The sequence below is a fragment of the Prionailurus bengalensis genome, chromosome F2 (genome assembly GCF_016509475.1).
Source record: "Prionailurus bengalensis isolate Pbe53 chromosome F2, Fcat_Pben_1.1_paternal_pri, whole genome shotgun sequence".
Classification (NCBI taxonomy): Eukaryota; Metazoa; Chordata; class Mammalia; order Carnivora; family Felidae; genus Prionailurus; species Prionailurus bengalensis.
Window position 1 is genome coordinate 63859027 of NC_057353.1, and position 22991 is coordinate 63882017.

At 41.4% G+C, this 22991-nt stretch overlaps 1 protein-coding gene across 1 annotated transcript in view; it reads left to right on the forward strand.

The window, feature by feature from the left end:
- DEPTOR (DEP domain containing MTOR interacting protein) overlaps positions 1-22991 on the forward strand; it is a 138960-nt gene that overhangs the window by 58246 nt on the left and 57723 nt on the right. The window contains exon 4 of the mRNA XM_043601665.1: positions 12110-12288. Within this exon, the coding sequence (XP_043457600.1) occupies positions 12110-12288 (179 nt within the window). The remainder of the gene's footprint in view (positions 1-12109; positions 12289-22991) is intronic.

Below are 22991 nucleotides of genomic sequence, written 5' to 3' on the forward strand. Positions count from 1 at the left end.
AGTGAAATGACCAAAGTAGTGATTTTCTAACAGCTCTATTGAGATGTAACTCGCCTACTATACAAATGACCCATTTAAAGTATACAAGTTAATAGCTTTTAGTATATTCACAGATATGTGCAACCGTAACCACAATTTTAGAACATTTTCATCACTTCGTTAACTCTTAGCTGTCATTTCCCTGGCCTTTCATCTATCCCTATGCAACCACTGGTTTACTTTCTGTCCCTGTAGCTTTTTCTGTTCTGAACATCTCCTGTGAGTGGAATGATACAGTACGTGGTCTTCTGTGACTGGCCTCTTTCATTTGTCATGTTTTCAAGGTTCATCCCTATTGTAGGATGTATCAATATGTCCTTCCTTTCTGTAGCCAAATAGTATTCCATTGTGTCCACGTATGACATTTTCAGTTTTATCAGTTGACAGATATTTGGTTTGTTTCTGCTTTTTGCCAGTAATGAATAATGCTGCTGTGAACATTTGTGTAACAAGTTTTTCTGTGGACATATGTTTTCATTTCTCCCAGACATAGAGAGAGAAGTAGAAGGCTGGATCGCGTAGTAGCTTTGTGTTAGTGGTTTGAGGAACTGAGATGTTTTCTGAAGTGGCCGTACCATCTTCCATTCCCACCAACAGCTTATGAGGCCTCCAGTTTCCCCACATCCTTGCAAACAACTTATCATTATCTGACTTTTTGATTCTTGCCAACTAGAGGGTATGAAGTGATAGCTCATTGTGGTTTTGTTTGCCGTTCCTGATGACCAATAATGCCTAGCATCTTTCTATATGCTTATTGACCATTTGTATATCTTTTTTTGTCTATGAAGATCATTAGTCCACTTTGAAATTGGGTTATTTTTCTTTTTATTATTGAGCTTGAAGTCAAGTTTTTATTTGGATTCAAGTTAGCTAACATATAGTGTAGTATTGATTTCAGGAGTTGAATTTAGTGATTCATCACTTACTTACAATACCCAATGCTCATCCCAACAAGGGCCCTCCCTAATGCCCATTACTCATTTAGCCCACCCCTCCCCACCTCCCCTAAGTGTTCTTTATGTATTCTGGATGCAAATGCATTGTCAGTCATATGCTTTGCAAATATTTTTTCCCATTCTGTGAGTTATCTTTTCACATGCTGGCTGGTGTCTTTGAAGCACAAGAGTTGTAAATGTTAATGTCCAGTTCATCTATTTTTTCTTTTGTCACTGGTGCTTTGGTATCCTAAGAATCCTTTGCCCAATCCCAAGTCACGAAGATTTACCCTTATGTTTTCTTATAACAATTTTATGGTTTTAACTCTTCTACTTAGATCTTTAATATACTTTGAGTTATATTTTTCTACAGAGTATGGGGTAAGGGTCCAGTCTCTTTTTTTTTTCTTTTTTTGCACGTGGCTGTCTAATCATCTCAGCATAATTTGTTGGAAAAATGATTCTTTCTGATTGGGTGGCCTTGGAACCCTTGTTAAAAATCAGTTGACCACCAATTTAAGGAGAAAAATAGATGAACATAGGGAAAAGGGAGGGAAAAAAAAAGAGAAAGAGGCAAAATGTAAGAGACTCTTAACTGTAGAGAACAAACAGGGTTGATGGAGGGAGGTGGATGGGGGGGATGGGCTAGACAGGTGATGGGCATCAAGGAGGGCACTTGTGATGAGCACTGGGTGTTGTATGTAGGTGATGAATCACTATATTCAATTCCTGAAACTGATATTACACTATATGTTAACTGCAATTTACATAAAAACTTGAAACAACAACAAAATCAGTTGACCACAGGTGTATTAAAGCAGTGATTTTTAAATCTGTTTCAAGAGTGGAGTCTTATGATTGTCCAATGTAAGATCTTGCTTGAAAAAAGAGAGCAGAGACTGTTTTTCCTCCTCTTTCACACCACTTCCACAAATGTACAGGACAACGTTGTCCTACTGTCACCTGGCTCATTAACCTGCACAAAAGTAGTATCCACTTCTTATTGTGTTCAGTTTTTTTTTTTATCACTTTCTTACTTTTGTACAGTATATTTATTTTCCCTAGTTGGTATTGTCCTCAATTTTTCTCCACTACTTCATCTGCTTCCCCTAAACTTCTTTCTTTACCCCTTTTTCTTTCTTTGTCTTTGGCCTCAAATGCTTCTATTTTCCAATAATTATGGAAGCATCCAAACTAAATAATAACCATTCCCTTAAAAGGAGCCTTTATGGTATGTTTTAGAACTAAGCTTCCCCTGACAGTTGTTTCAAAAGGCTCACAGAAGTTGGAATTGTTTTGAATTCATTGTAAAAGTGCTCAGTTTCTCTCCTTCTTGTGTAATTTCGCAGTTATGACACCATGGCTGAATGTGGCCATTTAGGACTGTGGTCTTGCAGTTGCATTCGTATTCTGTCTAAAGCTGACTTAAACTCTGAAAATGTTTACTGCAGTAACACTAAAAACCATGGGCAATGTGAAAATTACAACTCAGGTTCCAGAATATCAGTCTCTTCAGAGCATAAAATCATCACTAGAAAAAGTTCTAGTTTTTCTTCCATCAGATTTTAGGATAGCAAGCGAAGAGGAAGGGATTTCACCTTTCAAAGGCAAATAACTTTCTGTATTTCTGTCGCTTGTGATATTTTTAGTTTTTAGTCGGTTGAATAACAAATATTTGTTGAGCGCTTAATGTATATGCCTTCCCTAGGTTCAGTTTGGTTTTTGTTTGTTTGTTTGTTTGTTTTCTTTTTTAAGAAATAAAAGCATTTAAGACATGGTGTCTTATCTTTCAGAAGCTTCTAGCTTAGCTTGAGTGCATTAAAAATCCAATGGATATATAAACCATGGTATTGACTTTAAGTTCAAATCAGAGAGAGATCTGCCTGGATTGTGCTTTAGTTGGGATACTTTCAAAGAAGGGTTAGTATTTAATCCAGCCCTTTAAAAGAGCCCCACTGTGTCATTTAGCCCCTAGTGCAAATGACAACCAGTGACCTTTTTGTCCTGTCCTTCAGGTTGGTGTAGTCCCTCATCTGTGCACAGGACTGCTCCTGAGGAATCGGGGCTGGACTTTAACCCTCCTTTTTACCTGAAGCCAGGCTTCCTTGTACCTGAACAAAGTACAAGTGATGCAAGTGAATGACCCGTTCACTGTGTCACTGTGCAATGAACACCTCCCCTGCCTCCTTTTGAAGAGTAGAGAATGGAGAAATAGATTTCTCCAGAGAAGGAGAGCAGGGGAGATGTCAGGGAATAGCATGAGTAAGAAAAAAGATGAGAATCAGTATGTTTAATTCAGTGTGTCATATGGAGACAAGTTAAGGATGGTAAAAGGTAATGTGTTGGCAAAGAATGGGAAATGCTGCTTTTCCTTTCTTTCCCTCACCCTTTCTAATAGGTGATGTTTTCACTCAAATATTAACTGAACAGCTTTCTGTTTACTCGTTCCAAACCTAATTATTATGAAAACGATGTCAATTTGTCTGTATGACATCTGTTCTATAGATAATAGCATAGCACATAAGAATACCAATGCTCATGGAAGCATTTCTTCCTTATTAATACGTTCTTGCTAATCACAGAAGTCAATGTTATACATTCAAACTAAATGTTGGGAGAATACATCTAAGTATATTATTAATACATTGGGAACTACTTTATTATATTAGATATTAATACAAGCATTTTGTCAGAAACAAGCCATCTGGTTAAACAAGACTTAACCTCAATATAATTTCTTTATTGATAACATTTTTCCCCAGTTACAAAAATAGTGTATACTCTTTGGGGAATAATTTGAGTAATAGAGAATTCCATTAAGAAAAGGAAAATCATTCACAAACTACCCCCAGGAGTCTTAATATTTGGGTGAGTTAATTTTTAATTTTTAATGGTTATCATGTGTATAGAGTTACATATTTTGCCTTTCAAAGTAATTTATCATTATATTAACACACGCCTTTTTAAAAAGCTATCTCTCTATCTCTCTAAACCCTAAAGCACCTTTTTGGCCACATAATGCATATGGGTCGTTGTGAATCTCCCTAGCTTGTCCCCTTGAGTACCATTTACGTATGTTCTCATGTTATAGAGGGCCTTCTCAACTATTTTGATTTTTTTTTTCCATGCACAAGGAGATCGTTATCAGCTTATTTCTATTTCTGTACTGGCCCCTAAATGTAGCAGTTCCTTCCATTGTAATGCTGCCTTCCCCCTGGCTTAAAGTCAGTCTGGGAAATCTGACTCAGATATATATCCAGGAAAGGTGGAAATCAAACTCACATGCACGATCAAAATCTGTTGAGTGCATGCTTACGGGAGGCAAGTATTGTTGGTGCCTACCACCATATTTGGTATATGTCTTTATGTCATGATTACAGGCCATAACGGGACAATTTTGACGAAAAATGAATATGTTCTATAAAATGTAAGTTTCTGAGCATCATATACACTCCTGATTACTTATTAAAATAGAGTTGTTATTCTTGTCTAGAGAAATGCACACAGAATCTTAATTCATTTTGTCACAAAGGGGTTTGCTTTTATCAAATAGTGGCTTCATCTAGAAAACTTTTATCATCATCACCATCACCACCATCATCATCACCATCATCATCATCATCATCATCATGGCTAAAATGTATTCAGTGTTTAGGGGGCAGCTGGCACAATGACTGAAGTATTTATGTGTTATCACACTCATATTGCACAACTCCGCAAGTTGTCACTGTTATTACCCCCAGTATACACATGGGGAAGCAGGGTCATGCGGCTAACACGTATGCAGAGTTAGGATTTAAGGCTGGATTTGCCTTTAATCTCATGCTTTCAAAACTACCCTACACTTTAAGTAAATTAAAAACTAATAAATAAACGAGGAAGAGATAAGACAAAACTGTGAATGAGCTACAAATGTAGAAATTGCCTTTCAGCTAGTAAATAAAAATAAACCAGTGCAGTACCTACTCTCCAAGATGGTTCCACATATACGTGCATGTTGCTCTTCCCATGAAGAGGTGCTGCATGTATCCCCTCCCCTTGAGTCTGGCCTGAATCTGATGACTTTATAAATATAATTCAGGGCAGTTGACATTCTGTGACTTCAGAACCTAGGCATGAAGAAGGCCCGGCAGGGTTGATTGATTTTTGATGAGTGCCAATGTAATTCAACAGGGAACAAATGATCTTTCAACAAATAGTGTTGGAATGACTGGAGAGCCACATGCAAAAGAATGAAGTTGGACCCCAGCCCCATGCCTTATAGAAGAATGAACTCAGAATGGATTATGGAACTAGATGTAAGGACTCACACTGTAAAACTCTTAGAAGACATAGAAACAGATAAACATTCACGGGCTTGGGCTGGGCAGTGGTTTCCTAGTCGTGACACCCAACACACAAGTGACAAAAAGAGAAAAAGGGATAATTTGGACTCCTTCAAAATTAAAAGCTTTTGGTTACAAACAATACCATCGAGAAAATGCAAAGACAACCCACAGAATGGGAGAAAACATTTGCAAATCACCTGTCTGATAATGGACTTGCATCCAGAATATAAAAAAAGACACTTAACATTCAATAATAAAAAGACAAGCTAATTTTCAAAATGAACAAAGGGTTTGAATAGACATTTTCCCTGAGAATATATACAAATGGACAATAAGCACATGCAAACGTTCTTAATACCATTAATCATCAGGGAAATGCAAATCAAAACCACAGCGAGACACCACACCCACTAGGATGGTCCTAATGAAAAAGAATGGATGATAACAAATGTTAGCCAGGAGGTAGAGAAATTGGACCCCTTGCACGTTACTGGTGGGAATGAAAGCGGTGCAGCCACTAGGACAACAGTCGGGGAGTTTTCCAGAAAGTGAAACGGAGCTACCACCTGACTCAGCGACTCTACTGCTAGATATGTATCCAAGAGAAATGAAAACATGTCTCTGCACAAAAACTTGTGTGTGGATGTTCACAGCAGCATTATTCATAAGAACCCAAAATGGAAACAATCCAGATTCCATCAACTGATGAATGGATAAACAGAATATAGTCTATCCAAAAAAAAAAGAAGAAGAAGAAGAAGAATATAGTCTATCCATACAATGGAATATTATTTGGCAATAGTAATTGTGGAAGGGATGGAAATACTAATACATGCTACAGCATGCATGAACCTTGAAAACATATTAAATGAAATATAATTGGGGGATAGCTTGCTATCTAGCAAAACATCATTGGAATAAGTGGTAAGCCAAACTCTTGCCTTAACACTAGGACAACGTATTAGTAGTAAAATCAGGGCGCTTGGCTGGCTCATCCAGTTAAGCTGCTGACTCTTGATTTCAGCTCAGGTCATGATCTCACAGTTCATGAGTTGCAGCCCTGCACTGGGCTCTGTGCTGATAGTGTGGAACCTGCTTGGGATTCTCTCGTCCTCTAGCTCTGCCCTTCCCTTGCTCATTCTCTCTCTCTCTCAAAGTAAACAGTAAAAAAAATCCCATGAAAGGCTTTATCTTAAAGAGAGGAACCTGTATAGGGACATTAGTTGATTTTAAAGAGAAATGAGGAAGAACTAAGGCTGGTGGGGTATGTTTTAAATGGCAAGCTGAACCAGTGCGGGCAGACCAGCCAACAGTCTCTTTTCTAAAGCTCATATTGGCGACAGCGGCTCACCAGTCACTTGTCCAGAGGCCACTGGCTACTTAGCAGGAGCTCTAGAGGCCTGGCAGGTCATGTTTCTGGTTACAAGAAGTGACACAAGTAAACCCTATCCACTTGTCCTCTCCACACCCTGAAAGGAAAATTGTGGAGCTAAAAGGGGACAGAGTGGTATAAAGAGAGAGAAAAGCCAGGCATCTGCAGATGTGTCATAAATGGAGAGTATTGGTAGGGCAGGAACTCTAGATTCACCTCATCTCCACACAGGTTTTATAGGTTAGTTTTTGTTGTTGTTGTTGGTCTGTATTTCTTTTCATAGTTTGACTAGAGTCAGGGACTATATGGTCATATTCCACAGAATTTAGGAATCCATGTTAAATCAAACCTTCTGTATCAGATAATGGCTTGGCAAGAATTATATTTAATCTAGATTATGTCTTTTTTTAAGTTTATTTATTTATTTTTGAGAGAGAGAGAGCAGGGGAGGGGCAGAGAGATAGGGAGACAGAGGATTGGAAGCAGGCTCTGCACTGACAGCAGAGAATTTGACATGGGGCTTGAACCCATGAACTGAGATCATGACCTGAGCCGAAGTCTGACGCTTACCTGACTGAGCCACCCAGGTGCCCCTAGATTATGTCTTTAAAAAAAAAAATAAATATGACAGGTAATATTGTGCTAATTTAAAGTGTGTAGTGTGTTACTTTAGTACATTTATATATCATAATATGATTATAGACATAGTGATATTTGTCATACTACATAATTCTAGTATAATATTATTGTCTATATTCATTATACAGTGCATTAGCTCTCTATGACTTATTTACTACTTGTTACAAGTTTGTACCCTTAAATAGCATCAGTCTTATCCATCTCCCCCCACCCAATCCCCTGGTGAACCACCCTTTTATGCTCTCTTTTTTATAGATTTCACCTTTTAGATTCCACATACAAGTTATATTATTCAATACTTGTCTTCCTCTGTCTGACTTACCTCACTTAGCATAATGTACTAAAGGTCCATCCTTGAGTACATTGTTGTTGCAAATGGGAGGATATATACCTTTCTCATAGCTAAATACTATTCATTGTATATATGTACCCCATCTTTTTTATCTGTTCATGTCTTGTTGGTCATTTGGGTTGTTTTCATAACTTAGCTATTGTAAATAATGCTGTGGTAAACATGAGAGGGAAGATATTTGTTCAAAATCCTGTTTTCATTTCCTTTGAATATATACCCAGAAGTGGAATTGATGAATTATAACGTTGATCTATTTTTAATTTTTTGAGGAACCTCCATATTGTTTTCCATACCAGTTGGACCCATTTACATTCCCACCAACAATATAAAAGGGTTCCCTTTTCATCACATCCTCACTACCACCTGTTGTCTCCTGTCTCTTTGGCGATAGCTAAAGGGGTCATTTTTAATACTCTAGGGTAAAGATGTACAGTAAGGGAATGCATAGAAATGAGTTTTATTTATTCACTCAGCGTACACTTTTTGAGGATCTTTTATATTAGGAAACAACCATGAACCACATAGACAAGGACACTCATCTCAAAAAACTTAGGTGAGTGGATGATTCCCCTAGGGCTCGAAAGGCCTTGCAGGGAATTATGGGAGTCTTTCACAGTGGCACATGGTCCAGATCTGTGGGATCAGAGAAGACTTCTTAGAGGAAATGATGTCTAAAACTGGAAAACTGAGGAGACTAGCTTTCCTCTATTTTCATGCCACAATATCTTATTTGAGAGCCAAAATAAATGAAGAAATGGTGGCATTCCTAATTTGGACATGCACGTGAGCCCTTCAGGGAGCTTTTCTAGATTCTCATCTGTCCTTTTCATCTTCTTCGAAGGGCTTGGTCATTAAAATATTAGACATAATTCTTATTGCTTATCCCAACTCAGCTGTTACTAACCCTGGGAAGGCAGCCCAGGAGCTTTTTCTAAGGATGGATTGAAACACAGAAGAGGATTGACTTGGGAAAAGGTCTAAATAAAAAGATTTTTTCAAGATTTTGTTACATGCTGAGCAAGAAGTTTTTTTATGAGTTCTGTTAGATGCTAATAGCTTTTATAAATACTCTTAATATAAAAGCATACACTTATATACGTGGAACTTCTCTTTCCAAAGATTTTTGATGATGATAGCAATTCAAGGAAGGATGTAGAACAGGCATTATCTTCCTCATTTAATTTGGGGACACAGAAGCAGTGAGAAACTACGTCATTAGTTTGTGGCAGAGCTGTGCGGGGCCCCCCAATCCTGTGCCCTGCCATGACTTTCATATGATAGGACTCTGAAGAATCTGCTGCAAAGACTGGAGGGGGCACCAAGGAGTTTCCCTTGTCATTTCATAGCTGTGGGGCACAAGTTCATCCTGCGTGGGGTAGGCATGTAGGCACAGTGATTGGTTAAGTAGTGTAACCCTTGGGATATACCTTGCCTTTTTGTACTATAAAACTGTTTTATTCACACTCATATATGATTCTCACAATCATGGGTGAAGATAGCATTATCCTCTTGAAACCAAGCAAAGTGGCTTGTTTTACATCTTACAGCTAAGTGATTCTGAATAAACTGAAGTCTTCAAATTGCTAGCCTGGTGTCCTTTCCACAGCAGATTGGGGCTCCAAGTCTGAAAAGCATGGAAAATGCATATCCTATGAATGGACATTGAGGTACGGAGGTTCAGTTACCCCCAAAGGAAATGATTTATAAACATGTATCATGTGCTTCTTTGCATGACCTTAATCAAATTTCCTACCCACAACACTGAATGCTGCCATACAATTTTTTCTCATTTGGATGCAAATTATGTTTTGTAAATTCAGATATAATTGACACATAATATTGTATTAGAGAATTACATTTTTCTCGAGTGGATGAAAAAGGGGTTGGATTACAGTGGTCTCTAAGGTTTCTTCCTGCTCTAGAATGAAATGGTACAATTTGTGTTGCATATTATTGTTAGTTTGAAAAGAAATGAGGATTTTTGAAAGAAAGATGTAGAAGACAGGAAATTTATCAGAAATAGTTTTAAAGAGGAAAATGACCCAATGATTTTGGCATTTTATGGAGTTCCATTTTTCATTGAACAAAGTGTTATGGGCAAACATGGACCCTACCCTATTGGACCTTATAGTTGAATAGGGGAGGTAGTCTTGAATCTGGTAATCACACAGACTTTACAGGGAATGATGAGATGACCTAACGGAGACCTGAGAATAGCCAAGATACAAAGGATAAGGAGTCAAACAAGCTTAAGGAGTAGAAGAGTGACAGGGAAAAGTAGCGGAGAGCATTCCAACTGCAAGAATAACATATTCAAAGGTCCTGTGGTAGATGGAGTATGATATGTTTGAGGAGCTATAATAAGACTCTCTCTGAAGCAGACAGACGTCAGAGGTGAAAATGGTCTGAAGGGCGTACACGGGAAGGATCGGGCATGCATTAGAGACCATATAAACGATTTCAGTCTTTAATTTAAAAGCAACGAGAAACCTTTGAAGTGTGTCTTCAACAGCAGTAGGACATTATCAGGTTTGAGTTTTAAAAAGATAATTTTAATTGCTGTGTTTGGACTTAGATGCTTGAGGCTGGGTTGAGAACAAGAGTGAGTACATAGTAGAGTCTAATTAAAAAACGACTTAATTAGGTTAAAGGTGTTGGTGTTTGGGCTAAGGAAATGGCAGCGTCAGAGAAGGGAAGAGCCAGACATACACGAGCACGATTTGGGACATAAAATTGACAATTTATACTGACTGGGTGGGTGGATGCCACCTTTTTTCCTGGTGGGATGACGGAAGCACCACTGGCACAGGACCAGGTTTGGGAGAAGAACAGGAGTTCAGTTCTGGGCTTGTTGGTTTTGAGGTATCTTTGAAAGGTCTGTGTGGATACAAAGGTCTGGAGTTGGGAATGTCGGCCTGATCTAGAGACATAAATTTGGGAATCCTGGGGGGCGTGGATGGCAGTTAAAGCCTTTCCCTGAGTGACTATGGAATGAGAAAAGAGGTATTTGGAGGAACTGAATCTCAAGAGATTCCAGCCTTCAAAGTCCAGGGAGATGAGGAGCCAACGCAAAGGTAGCTGAGAAAGAGGTAAGAGCTGAGAAAGAGCTGAGAACAGAGGGACGGGACAGGAGGGAAAGCAGGAGAGCGTGATGCCCTTCTGGACGAGGGAAATGGTCAGTGGCATCTAATGCCATGCTATTAACATCAACCAAAATGGGGACCTACAAGGTGCCCACCATGTGTGGATGCAAGGGAGAATGCTGTGGCCCCGTGGGAGCTATTTCGGAGTGTAGTGAGGACAGAAGCAAGGGGAGTTGGGGGATGCTGGAGAAGGAGGTGTGAGAAACAGTTTCTGTGGGGAGGGGGTGTTGTGAAGGAATGGCTGACGTCAGTTCGGTCTACTGTAACAAAAACCGTAGACTGGGTGACTTAATAGACTCTTATGTCTCACAGCTGGGAGGCAGGGAAGCCCAAGACCAAGGCACCAGCAGTTCTGCTGTCTGGTGAGAGTCCGCTCCTTGGTGTGCAGACGGTCTCCTGTTGCCTCACCAAGAAAGAAGGGGGAAGCAAACTCTGTCTCTTCTTGCAAGGGCAGTAGTCCCATCATGGGGGCGCCACCCTGCCTTCCCAAAGGTTCCAGCTCCCAGTGCCATCACACTGGGCATTCTCGTGTCAATATGTGAATTTTGAGGGAACACAAATGTTCGGTCTCCAGCGGTCATCTTATTGGCTCAATGATTTGGGAAACCGAATACTTGCTTTAGGAAAGAAATACTAGCCTTTTTAGAAAGGTGGGATGGGGCTTGGTCAGTAAATTATAACTCCTTTTCAAGGTGGCTAAACTGCATGCCATGTGCTAATGTGGGCTTTAGATTACATATCCAGTTTTTTCCCAGTTTTCTTTTTTTTTTAATATATTTTTTAAGTAATCTCTACACCCAATGTGGGGCTTGAACTTATAAGCCTGAGGTCAAGAGTCAACATGCTCTACTAATGCAGCCAGCCAGGCACACCATGAGTCTATTTTTTTTTTAAGAGAGAAAGAGAGTGTGTGCATGAGTAAGGGAGGGGCAGAGAGAGAGAGAGAGAGAGGGAGAATCCCAAACAGGCCCCACACCCAGCAAGGAGACCAACACGGGGCCTGATCCCGCCACCCTGGGATCATGACCTAAGCTAAAATCAAAAGTCAGAGACTCAACCAACTGAGCCACTCGGCATCCCCCCCACTTTTTTTTTTCTTAATTACCAAGAGAAAATGCACCTTATTCAGTCCTGAAGCAGAACCTTCTCTTAGAAGTTACATCTGTAACAGCACACGACAGCCACATCTGTCTGTCTAATAACTTTGCTGTGATAATGTCACAGAAGCCTGTGATACAGGATTTCAAATGAACTACTTTCCTTCCGTGTAGGTTTATTTTTCTTCCCTTCCTTCCTCCCAGGCTGATGAGCCCTGAAAACACACTCCTGCAACCCAGGGAAGAGGAAGGGGTCAAGTATGAGCGCACCTTCATGGCGTCTGAATTCCTGGACTGGCTGGTGCAGGAAGGCGAGGCCACCACAAGGAAGGAGGCCGAGCAGCTGTGTCACCGGCTCATGGAGCACGGCATCATACAGCATGGTGAGCACATGGGTCAGCTCTTGCCGAGGTAACAGACAACCCGGAGACCTTGTGACTTTTACAACAACAAGCATTTATTTCTCACTTGTGGGTCTGTAAGTCAGCTGTGCCTCTGCATGGGGTTGGGGTCGGCTCGGCTTGTCTCCAAACTGGGCTCAAGTTCAGCTAGGCTGGCCCTGCATTCTCATTCTGGGACCCCGGCTGAAGGAACATCGACTCTTTGGGATATATTGTTTTCATAGAGGAGGGCAGAAGCTAAAGAGAGGAGGCAGATTCTTACAGTGTCTCCAAAAACTTCTGTTCGGATGTGATTTGACATCCCCAACTCCCACATCCAGTCGGCTACAGCAAGCCATCTGGTCCAGTCCAGATGGGAAGTTGATGCTTCTCACAAAGTTGGTTGCGAGGGGAGAATGAATATTTGCTGAACCACAGTACAAGCTGTGACAATGAAGAGGTGATCCAAAAGGCCTCGTAAAAGTTTCACTTTCTGTTTAGGGCTGAATCATAATGATGCCATATAACCTGTTGGTTAAGAACTATATTAGTTATCTATTGCTGCATAAGAAATTACTCCAGAAATTAAAGGTATAAAACAATAGTAACTGTTTGTTACCTCGTAGAGTTCCTTTGGGTCAGGAGGTCGGGAGAGGCTTAGCTGGGTGGTTCTGGGTTGGGAGTCTCTTGTGAGGTTCTGGTCAAGATGTTGGTCAAGGGTTACGGTCGTCCGAAGGTTTGACAGGCTACAGGTTGGCTTCCACGGTGGCTCACATGTGTGCCTAGCAAGTTGGTGCGGGAAGTTGGCAGAAAGTTCCAGTCCAATGTGTATGGACTTCTTCATGAGGCTGCTTGAAAATTCTCATGACATGGCAGCCCGGCTTCTTGCAGAAGGAGTGATCTAAGAGAGTGCAAGACGGAAACCACAGTGCCTTCCAAGTGAGCCTTGGAAGTCACACACTGTCATTTCTTCAGTGCTCTGCTGGTTACCAGGTTAGCCCTATTCGGTGTGAGAGAAGACTGTCTAAGGGTGTGAATCTCAGGAGGCCAGGATCACTAGAGCCATCCTGGAGGCTGTCTCTCACAAAAACATAGGCTCTGGAATCCCAGCTGCACTAGTTATAGCTACTTGCCTTCTCTCATCTGTAAGATGGGGATATCTACACAGGCGATTGTAGGAGTAAATGGGGTAGATGTAAAGCACTCAGTTCAGTGTCCTGTTCTTAATAAGCACTCATTTAATGTATTAGCATAAAGTATAAGCTTTAAACAGTGAGGACAGGGCTAGGAACCAGACAGGCACATCAGCCTCCAACTCGCTATGAAAGGCAATACTTGAGTTATTCCTGCTGTGAACTCCCCTAGCCCTGCTTCTGCACAGGCCTAGGATTTCTATCCCAAGGTTAGGAATATAATAATGGAATTATAGAGATGAAAGGCACTTTCAAACTTAATTGGAGCAGGGTTTTACAACTGCAGATTGCAACCCTTTCGTGGGATGTGAGATAAACTTAGCCATTGCCAGCATTACTTCTACTTAAAGTATGGTCTGGGGACCCACAGTGTCACCCGGGAGCATGGTAGAAACACGGAATCTCTGATTCTACCAAGTGCTGCTGAATCTACATTTTCACATGATCCCCAGGTGGTTGGAATGCACATTAATGTTTGAGATGCAGTGGACTGGATTTAACTAGAACAGAAAATATCAGAGCGTGTTTTATCTAGTGAGGTTATGCATTGCTTTGTAAAACTTTGATTTCAGCTAGATAGTTGTGTAAACATATGGACATATTCATGTGTGTGTTGATTTGCCACATAAAAATTGTCACTGCACACTGGCGTCAAGTATTTTGAAAGCCACTGACCTAGAAGCATTCCTTAGAGAGGCCCTCAAGCCACTGTTTTCCAGGATGGTTTCTCCTTGCAATGCTGCCACGATTGAACTCATAGCTGTTTGTTGGTGGCCTCATATGTCTGCTGATGTGCTAAGCTCACTGACAGTAAGAAGCTGAATAGAGGGAAGAGTGCCAGTGTGGCCTCTGGCTTTAGACAGCTTAGTCTTGTTTGAACTAAAAGATGGATCTAAAAGCAATTAGCAAACAATAGAAGGTGTACTTTTTATTTGTCTATTTTATACTCTGTGCTGGGCACTATCCTAATGATGTCACAAATATTAACTTATTTAAACAGGCAGATATTCTTTTTGTTATTTAAAAAAATCTTTTTTAACATTTTAATTTATTTTTTATTTAAAAAAAATTTTTTTTTAACATTTATTTTATTTTTGAGACAGAGACAGAGCATGAACAGGGGAGGGGCAGAGAGAGAGGGAGACACAGAATCGGAAGCAGGCTCCAGGCTCTGAGCCATCAGCCCAGAGCCCGACGTGGGCTCGAACTCACGGACCGTGAGATCGTGACCTGAGCTGAAGTCGGACGCTTAACCGACTGAGCCACCCAGGCGCCCCATTTTAATTTATTTTTGAGAGACAGAGAGGCAGAGCGTGAGCTGGGGAGGGACAGAGAGAGCGGGAGACACAGAATCCGAACCAGGCTCCAGGCTCTGAGCTGTCGGCACAGAGTCCCACGCGGGGCTGGAACCCACCAACCATGAGATCATGACTTGAGCTGAAGTCGGATGCCTAACCGACTGAGCCACCCAGGCGCCCCAGATATTCTTTTTGTTATTGTTGCCAAGTGTATTTTATTGTGGAAAGAACACCTAACATGAGATCAATCTTCTTAACAAACTTCTAAGTGCACAATATAGTATTGTTGACCATAGGGCAGGTGTTCTTATTTTCTCCATTTTACAGAAAAGGAAACCAAACCACCAATAGATTAAATAGTTTGTCTGAGGCCACTCAGATAGTAAGGTCCAAATGGGTATTTGCCAGTAAGTGTGAACTCAGAGTTTTAGTTGGAGTGTGGGGCTTTCCACAGTGAAAAACAGTGCATTTGGGTTAGAGTTAGTTCTGTCGTCTTTGCTACAGACAGAAAACTTGGGGATACCAAGTTCCGTACACAAATAGCCTCTTACACTACAGTTCACTGGCTGATACTATAACATCTTCAGAGAGAGGACAGAGGATGCCACACATTGTTTCCAAATGATTTCCAAAGAGTGAGCATTACACTTCAACTACGGTGTAATTTTGTGATGCTATAAACACAAACACCGTGAAGTTGCAATGTGAAGGATAAAATAAGGCATCACTGTTGGCAAATCTTAACCCCCAAAGTTTGCTTTCCGTGGTTTCAGGAGGATTGCATATTCTCTGTCTGTAGACATCAGAGTTTCCAAGGAAGTTCTAGTTTTCCTAATACAGCAATTCATTGCTAGATTACAGGTTCTAACTTTGAGTTATGAAAATATGGCTACCACGTATGTGTATGTTAGAGCTAATGACAAATGCCAGTTGGTGTCTTAAGCAAAGCTCTGAATTCTCTAGCTAATAATTAACTTCACAGGTTAAACGTTAAAGAAGGTCAGACGTTAGGCTTTGAGCAGAAGGTTTCTGGATAAAGGTGGTTCCCTAGACTGAAACCAGTAGGCATAAAAATCAGGCCCACTTACGAAATTCTAACCATTTATGAAGGGTGAATGATGCTGTGTAAATCCAGAAGGAACTTGTTAGATGCGTCATTAGCTTACAAGCATATGTATGTGTATATATGTTTCTGTGTATATATACACACATGCAGGCATATATTTCCATATTTATACAAATGTATGTAAGTTGACCACATAGCTACATATTTATCCAGCTTTTCCATTTATTAAGGTTTACCGTATATCAGGCACTGGGCTAAATACTTTATAGATTTTAATATGTTGTATACTTACTATGTATGTGTTTCACACATAGGACACACACACACACACACACACACACACACACATATATATATATATATATAATCTTATTAAAATCTAGCAGCAATTCTGTGACATTGCTGTTATTAATATTATAGTTTTCCAGGGAAAAAAAGCATAAGTTCAAAAGCCTTTAAGGTATTTTCCCAAGGCTGCATAGCTAACGAGTAGCTACTAGGTGTTGTGCCTTATTCAGATGTTTTCCTTGGCCCAGGAGGTAGTAACTGGGTGTGGCCACCTACAGTGGGATGAACACTGTCTTGGGAGGGAGACAGACAGGAATTAGATCCCAGTTCCTCCATCTACTGAGTAGCCATGTTGACATCTCAATTCTTCCATTCTTTAGGTTTTTAGATTTATGAAATTAGAATTCTATACCATTGAAAGCTATGTTTTCATTTTGGGTGGGGGGGAGATCATATGACCACCCACATGTTCCAAAAGGACTCAACATATAGTTGGATTCATGGCTAAAACTTATCAGAATGAAAGGACACAGAGAAGGATCATCCAGGGAAAAAGACACATCAGATGTTATCGGGAGAAATCCAGACACAGCTTTCCTGTCCTCCCTCCCAGGGCCACACAGACCTGGCTCCTTCCTCCAGCAGGGACATATACTAACACATGTGCGATGTCTCTGCCCAGGGGAGCCCATTTGAGACACAGAGTACGAGGTTTTTGTTGGGGGTTGCTCACGGAGGTACACTCTGCCTGCTTGGCCAGCCACAACTCTCAGCATTGCAGACTCCCAGTAGGAAAACACATATTCTCCATAAATCATAGTGTTTGTGCAAACAATGTAGGCAGGCTGGCAGAGCAGAATTCAGGTCCCCAGGTGGGTGAAGTTGCCTTATCGTGAAGTTACCTAGGGAACCTTCCAAAAGGCAAGTTCCCAGATGCTAGTCACAGGCCAGGCCCCCAGGCGGCCCTTCTGTATCAGGGCTGCTATGGTAACCCTCCTCCCCGCACAGAGCTGCCGTGGAGGTTACATAATAGCGGTTGGCCAAAGCTTTCCACAGGGCGTCTACTTCTTATGGCCCCCAAATACCTGCTATGGTAGGCGATCTGGTCCATTGTAAATAACAGTTAGCATTTATAGAGCCCCTACCACGTGCCAGCCACTGTTGTAACCACTCTACTCATTTACTCACTTCTCTCGAGTTATGTATCATAATTATTCTCCTTTTAAAGATAAGTTAAGAAACTTGCTAAAGACAAGAGCTAGTAAATGGTAGACTCAGCATTCAAATCCAGGCAATCTGGCTCTTCATCAGCAATGACGACTGAACATCGGTTATAAGCTCCACTAGGTGAGGAAGAAAATTCCTCAACTTGTATTGCATCAGCTCACACGGCCTGACACATGTCGTAACCATAAAAATTGCTGGTTCATAAAATACACGATTCCCATGCCCCAAACAATGACCAGGTGCCTGGAGATGTTTGTATAACCTTCGCAAAATGCCTCGAACACGTTTCTCTACTCGCATAAAGTATCTCCCTCAACTGCCTTAGCTGCTCTCCAGCTCTTTTCCTTACATGGAGGGGGATAGAAAGCAGATAATCACATGGGTAAATTGTTCACAGCTGCAGCAGTTGACCCTGGATAATCAGGCTACTGCTGTTCTGTCCAGGCGTATAATTTCCTCTTTTAAAGATTTAGTCAGAGCTCTTCAACAATTTCAACACTTCATCAAGCCCTCTTTCTTTTTCTTTTGTTTTAAGAATATATTTATATAACATTTTGCAATTCCCAAAGTGGTTTTATGTATATTAGCCTTTTAATCCTCCCAGCTGCTCGGGGGTAGTTGTGATTATCCCATTCTACAGCGGAAGACAGTAGCTGAGACGTTCGGTCTGACAGCCATGGAGAGAGAGCTTGGAACCTGCCACCCAGGAAGCTAGATGCCAGAGCCAGACAGGAATTAGCCCCATCTTACCAGTAATTACGATCACTGACAAGAGTTCAGCCTGAGCCTGGAATAGCCTGCCTAAAGAAAGGATGAAAGAGAGAGAGAGAGAGAAGGATGGGAGGAAGGGAAGAAAAATGGCCCTGATTGATGATTGAGGCTGAAGGCAAGATTGCGACTGGCCCAAGACTGAGTGATACTGCGGAAAAGAAAAGTATTCTGACAGAACACTAAAGAGGACTTGCCCCAAGACTATTGCAATAGGAGTATTGCAGTGGTGAAGGGAGATGGGGCCAAACTCTGAATACTGCGAGGACAGAATGAAGGGGTCAGGAGATGGAAATTTATTAATAGGAAGACATCAAGCATAGAGGGATTCTTTTCTTCTTTTTTCTCTTTTCATTTCTTTTCTTTTGAGAGAGAGAGAGAAAGAGATGGGAGAGGCAGAGGAGGAGAGAGAATCTTAAGCAGGCTCCATGCCCAGTGCGGAGGCTGACACGGGGCTCGATCTCCTAACAGTGAGATCATGACCTGAGCTGAAATCAAGAGTCAGATGCTTAATGGACTGAGCCACCCAGGCACGCGCCCCTAAGGGGATTCTTGCTAAACCAGTTTAAGAGAATTCTTAAGGAAGGTAGGCCAAGGACTTGCAAGCAAAGATGGAAGAGGAGAAATTTGGTCAAATATCAAGAGTGATTGAATATCGAGGGTGGGAGGGGGTGGTTCTCACCAGACTGACTTAGGAGGATTCTTTAAGACTGGGCTGGGCAAGCCAAAGACAGGATGGGGGCCAAGGTCAAGGCCTAATAGAAAAGAGGGTTCAGGAGAATCTGACTATAGAGTCAGAAAAGGAGAGAGTCTCTGTCAATAGCAACCTACCATTGCTGGCCTGCCCTCCCTTCCTGTGCATCAAGACTCTCCTACTCACGTTCTCTTACTTTTGGCCTTTGGTAACTTCTTGCTACCAACAAGAAGATTTCTGTATTACAGATGGCATCCAGTCAGTATCTTCATTTTTCTTTACCCTTAACTAGAGTGTTCAGTGCTTTGAGTACAGAGAATTGGTTTTCTCTCTCTGTGTCCCCAGTGGCTTGGCATTGGTATATTGACTATTCAGTAAAAAAAAAAAAAAAAAAAAAGAAAGAAAGAAAGAAAGAAAGAAAAGTGTTAAATGAATGGATGGCGGTAGTGACCACTTATTGAAACCTTACCATTTGCTGGGCACAGTGCTGAGTATTTATACCAGCTAGCGTTCTTTCAGTATAAGCAGCCCCAATCATTATTTGCTTTAAACATAGGCAGAGCTAGCTGACAGTTAAAGGAAACATTGAAAAACCAGATGCCTGGAGAAGTACTAGAGCAGCTCTTGGGGATCCACTTGCCAGGAATTAGTGACGAAAGGGCCATCTCTTCCAGCCACCTAGAGCCAGGAAATTAGCTCCGTGCTAAACCCTAGGGAGTGACTCTGATTGGCTGAACCCGGGTCACCTGCCCACGTCTTGACCCTAGATGGGCAGAACTCTTTGACTGACAGACTCACCAGGTAGGGGAGGGATGCTTTAGGTAGGCACAAGTGATAGACTGTTCTTTACTGGTGTTAGTTCATTTCATCCTCTACCCTCAGATCAGTGCACTTGGTATTGTTATTCCTGTTGTTTTAGATGACGGTATACAGTATTTGGCACTAGTATAATCATTCTTAGCTCTTTCATGTTAAATTTTGAATAGTAACAAAAATACTGCTTGGAGAGAATATTTTCTCAGTCCACTTTCAATAATTATTTCAAGCACAATCTTTATCAACAGCCATCGTCTAATAAAATTGTTTTACCTTCTCAATTTAGAATCTCTGGGAATTATCCCACTGTGCCTTCTGATATGCTTTGGCTCCGTTTCACTTTTTATTGTAGCTGAATCCAAAGCAAGAAGAAACGTGTACACAGCCATAATGTTGTTGCAGTGTAAACATAAGGGAGCAAGGTTGCTTGGGAAAGTCAAGGGCTGATGCATTGGCACACATTGAAGTGTTGATTTTGGTTAAAGGAAAACAGGTCTTGTAGCTACACCAGGACTTAACTATTAGAAAGTGTGAAGGGAATAAGAGATACTTTAGCTCATGTAATCTTCCAAAAGAGTGCAATGCATAAGGAGCAGAGGCCTTTTGTCGACAGTGTCAGAAATGTAAACATTTCAGTCTTTAGTTGACATTAGTATAACTTGTCAGGTCGACAGACACTGATCTAGCTACAGACAGCATTTGGCTCTGAAGCATGCACTCCTACCAACTCCTGCCTTGCTCCTGATGGCTTGTTGTCCAGTGTCCCAGCTGTACATAGTCCTCAGTTTATCCAAATGCAGCATTTCTTTAACAACACGAGGAAGTCTTAAAACAGAGGCACACAATCTCTGTGCAGTTGAAGTATATGGAAACTATGCAGTCTTGTATTAAGTACTACTCAGTTAGGTGTTGTGTGGCAGTTTAAGGACTCAGCTGGTTTTCAGTGGTCATTTTTAGTGGGACGTGTAGACGAGCGTCTCAGGTATAGTAGAAACACGTATCAGGGTGGAATGGACAATTCAGATTTTGGATCAGATATGACTCTTCTCTCTCCCACTGGTCAGCAAACTGTGGTGTTAAGTCCTGGCTACTGATGGACACAAGTTTGACCACAGCCCTCCAGGCAGGGTGAAGGCAGGTGGGACAGAAAGTTAAGAGGCTCTCCTTTAAGGAGTGAAATCTCTCCATTCTCTTTTACATCACAGACCATTCTTGTAGCTCTAGAAAGTCCCCAACTTGCCGCCTCTGGCTCTAGATTCTCAGCCACTCACGTTAACTCATTTCTCTTAGCTGAGGGTCCCCTCTCAGACAGTCTGTCTGGATCGTCTTTTGTGTTCGGACCTACAGCTCCTCCTCCTCGCTCCCTCCTCCCCTCTTCCACCAGGATTGGCCAAACAAGCTGAAGCATATTAGTACCCTGGAGTGATTGCTAGGTGTAAAACTGACCATTTGGTCAACTCTGATTGGTATGACTATGCAACAGGATTAAGTTAAAAATTAAAGAAGGAGTTACACACACACACACACACACACACACACATACACACACCATATACATATCCAGATTACAGTTGGGAAAATATGTGTTAATTAATATTCATAACCAATTTTAATCTAATTTGGAGAATAATGTTTTTATAGAGTTATTTAAAAAGTTATTTTATTTTATTTAATGTTTATTTTTGAGAGAGAGTGCAAGTGGGGGAGGGACAAAGAGAGAGGGGGGAGATGCAGAATCTGAAGCAGGCTCCAGGCTCTGAGCTGTCAGCATAGACCCCGATGCAGGGCTCAAACCCATGAACCGTGAGATCACTACCTGAGCCGAAGTCAGATGCTTAACTGACTGAGCCATCCAGGTGCCCCTATATAAGTTATTTTAAAACTGACATAAAATTCTAAAGTCTCTAACATTTTGTCTAGCTTTTTTCTCTAAAAAGCTCTCCTTCACTTTCTTCTCTGTCCCAGTGATGACATTGGACCCAGTAAGGAGGGCCCCCCAACCCCTCACCGCTCCTTCTATCCATTTTATTATAGCCACTCCTTTGGCTCCTGCCCAGGTTTCAGTGTGGTTGGAAATTACCAAAGCCGCCATGTCCAGGGAAAAGGGGAAGGTGCTGGTTTTTAACCACTGGCTCATTCCCGTCTCTCTGAAGTCCTCTTTTTTTTTTTAAATATAATTTATTGTCAAATTGGCTTCCATACAACACCCAGTGCTCATTCCAACAAGTGCCCTCCTCAATGCCCGTTGCCCACTTTCCCCTTTCCCCCACCCCCCATCCACCCTCAGTTTGTTCTCTGTATTTAACAGTCTCTTATGCTTTGCCTCCCACCCTCTCTGTTTGTAACCTTTTTTCCCCCTTCTCTTCCCCCATGGTCTTCTGTTAAGTTTCTCAAGACTCTCAAGAGAGAGTCTCAAGACTCAAGACTTTCTCAAGAGTGAAAACATATGCTATCTGTTTTTGTCTGACTGACTTATTTCACTTAGCATAATACCCTCCAGTTCCATCCACGTTGCTACATATGCCAGGACTTCTGAAGTCCTCTTTGACAGTTGCTGAGAGCATAATCTCGAGCAGGGATTCCTATCAAGTCGGAACATAATGTGCTTCCTCATCAAAATGAAGGAAATAGGATGGGGGACATAGTGTGAAGGGGAAAAAGACTGCGGTCAGAACAACCCTTGATTCTTTGGCTATCAGAAGCTCAGGATAAGAGTTACCTTCTATGACAGATAGCTCTCAAAGTGTTACACTTAAAGGGATGAACTTGTTCGGTGCTTAGCTGGTCTGTTCCTACGGAAAACCAGCCCCTACTCTAGACCCATCGTGCTTCCAATGGAAACATGATGTGAGCCACAAATGCAAACCATAGATATACTTTTAACTTTTCTAATGGCCACAGTAAAACCAGTAGAGGCGGGTGAAATTCATCTCAGTAATATATTTTAACTCACTGTCTCCAAAATACCACTTCAAAATGTAATCAACATGAAAAATACCGATCAGCTATTTTATGTTCTTATTTTTCATGCTCAATATTTTAAGATCCAGTACAGATTTTACACTTACAGCTCATCTCAATTCGGACTCGCCACTCCTCAAGGCTTGGCAGCCACATGTGACCTGTGGCTGCTATTCTGGAGAGCCTCCCTCTAGACCTTTTTGAAACCACTGCAGGGCAGGGTGATATCCTGGTGAGTGTGTATGTCATTTTTCAGTCCCTCATCTCAGAGATCTTTGTCTGTGGCTAAATTCCTGAATGTTTGTGTTAAAGAAGCACCTTGTTACCCATACTTTGCAGTGTTGGTTTGGACACCCCCATAAAGCTGGGTGCCAGCGACACAAATTTCTGGAATG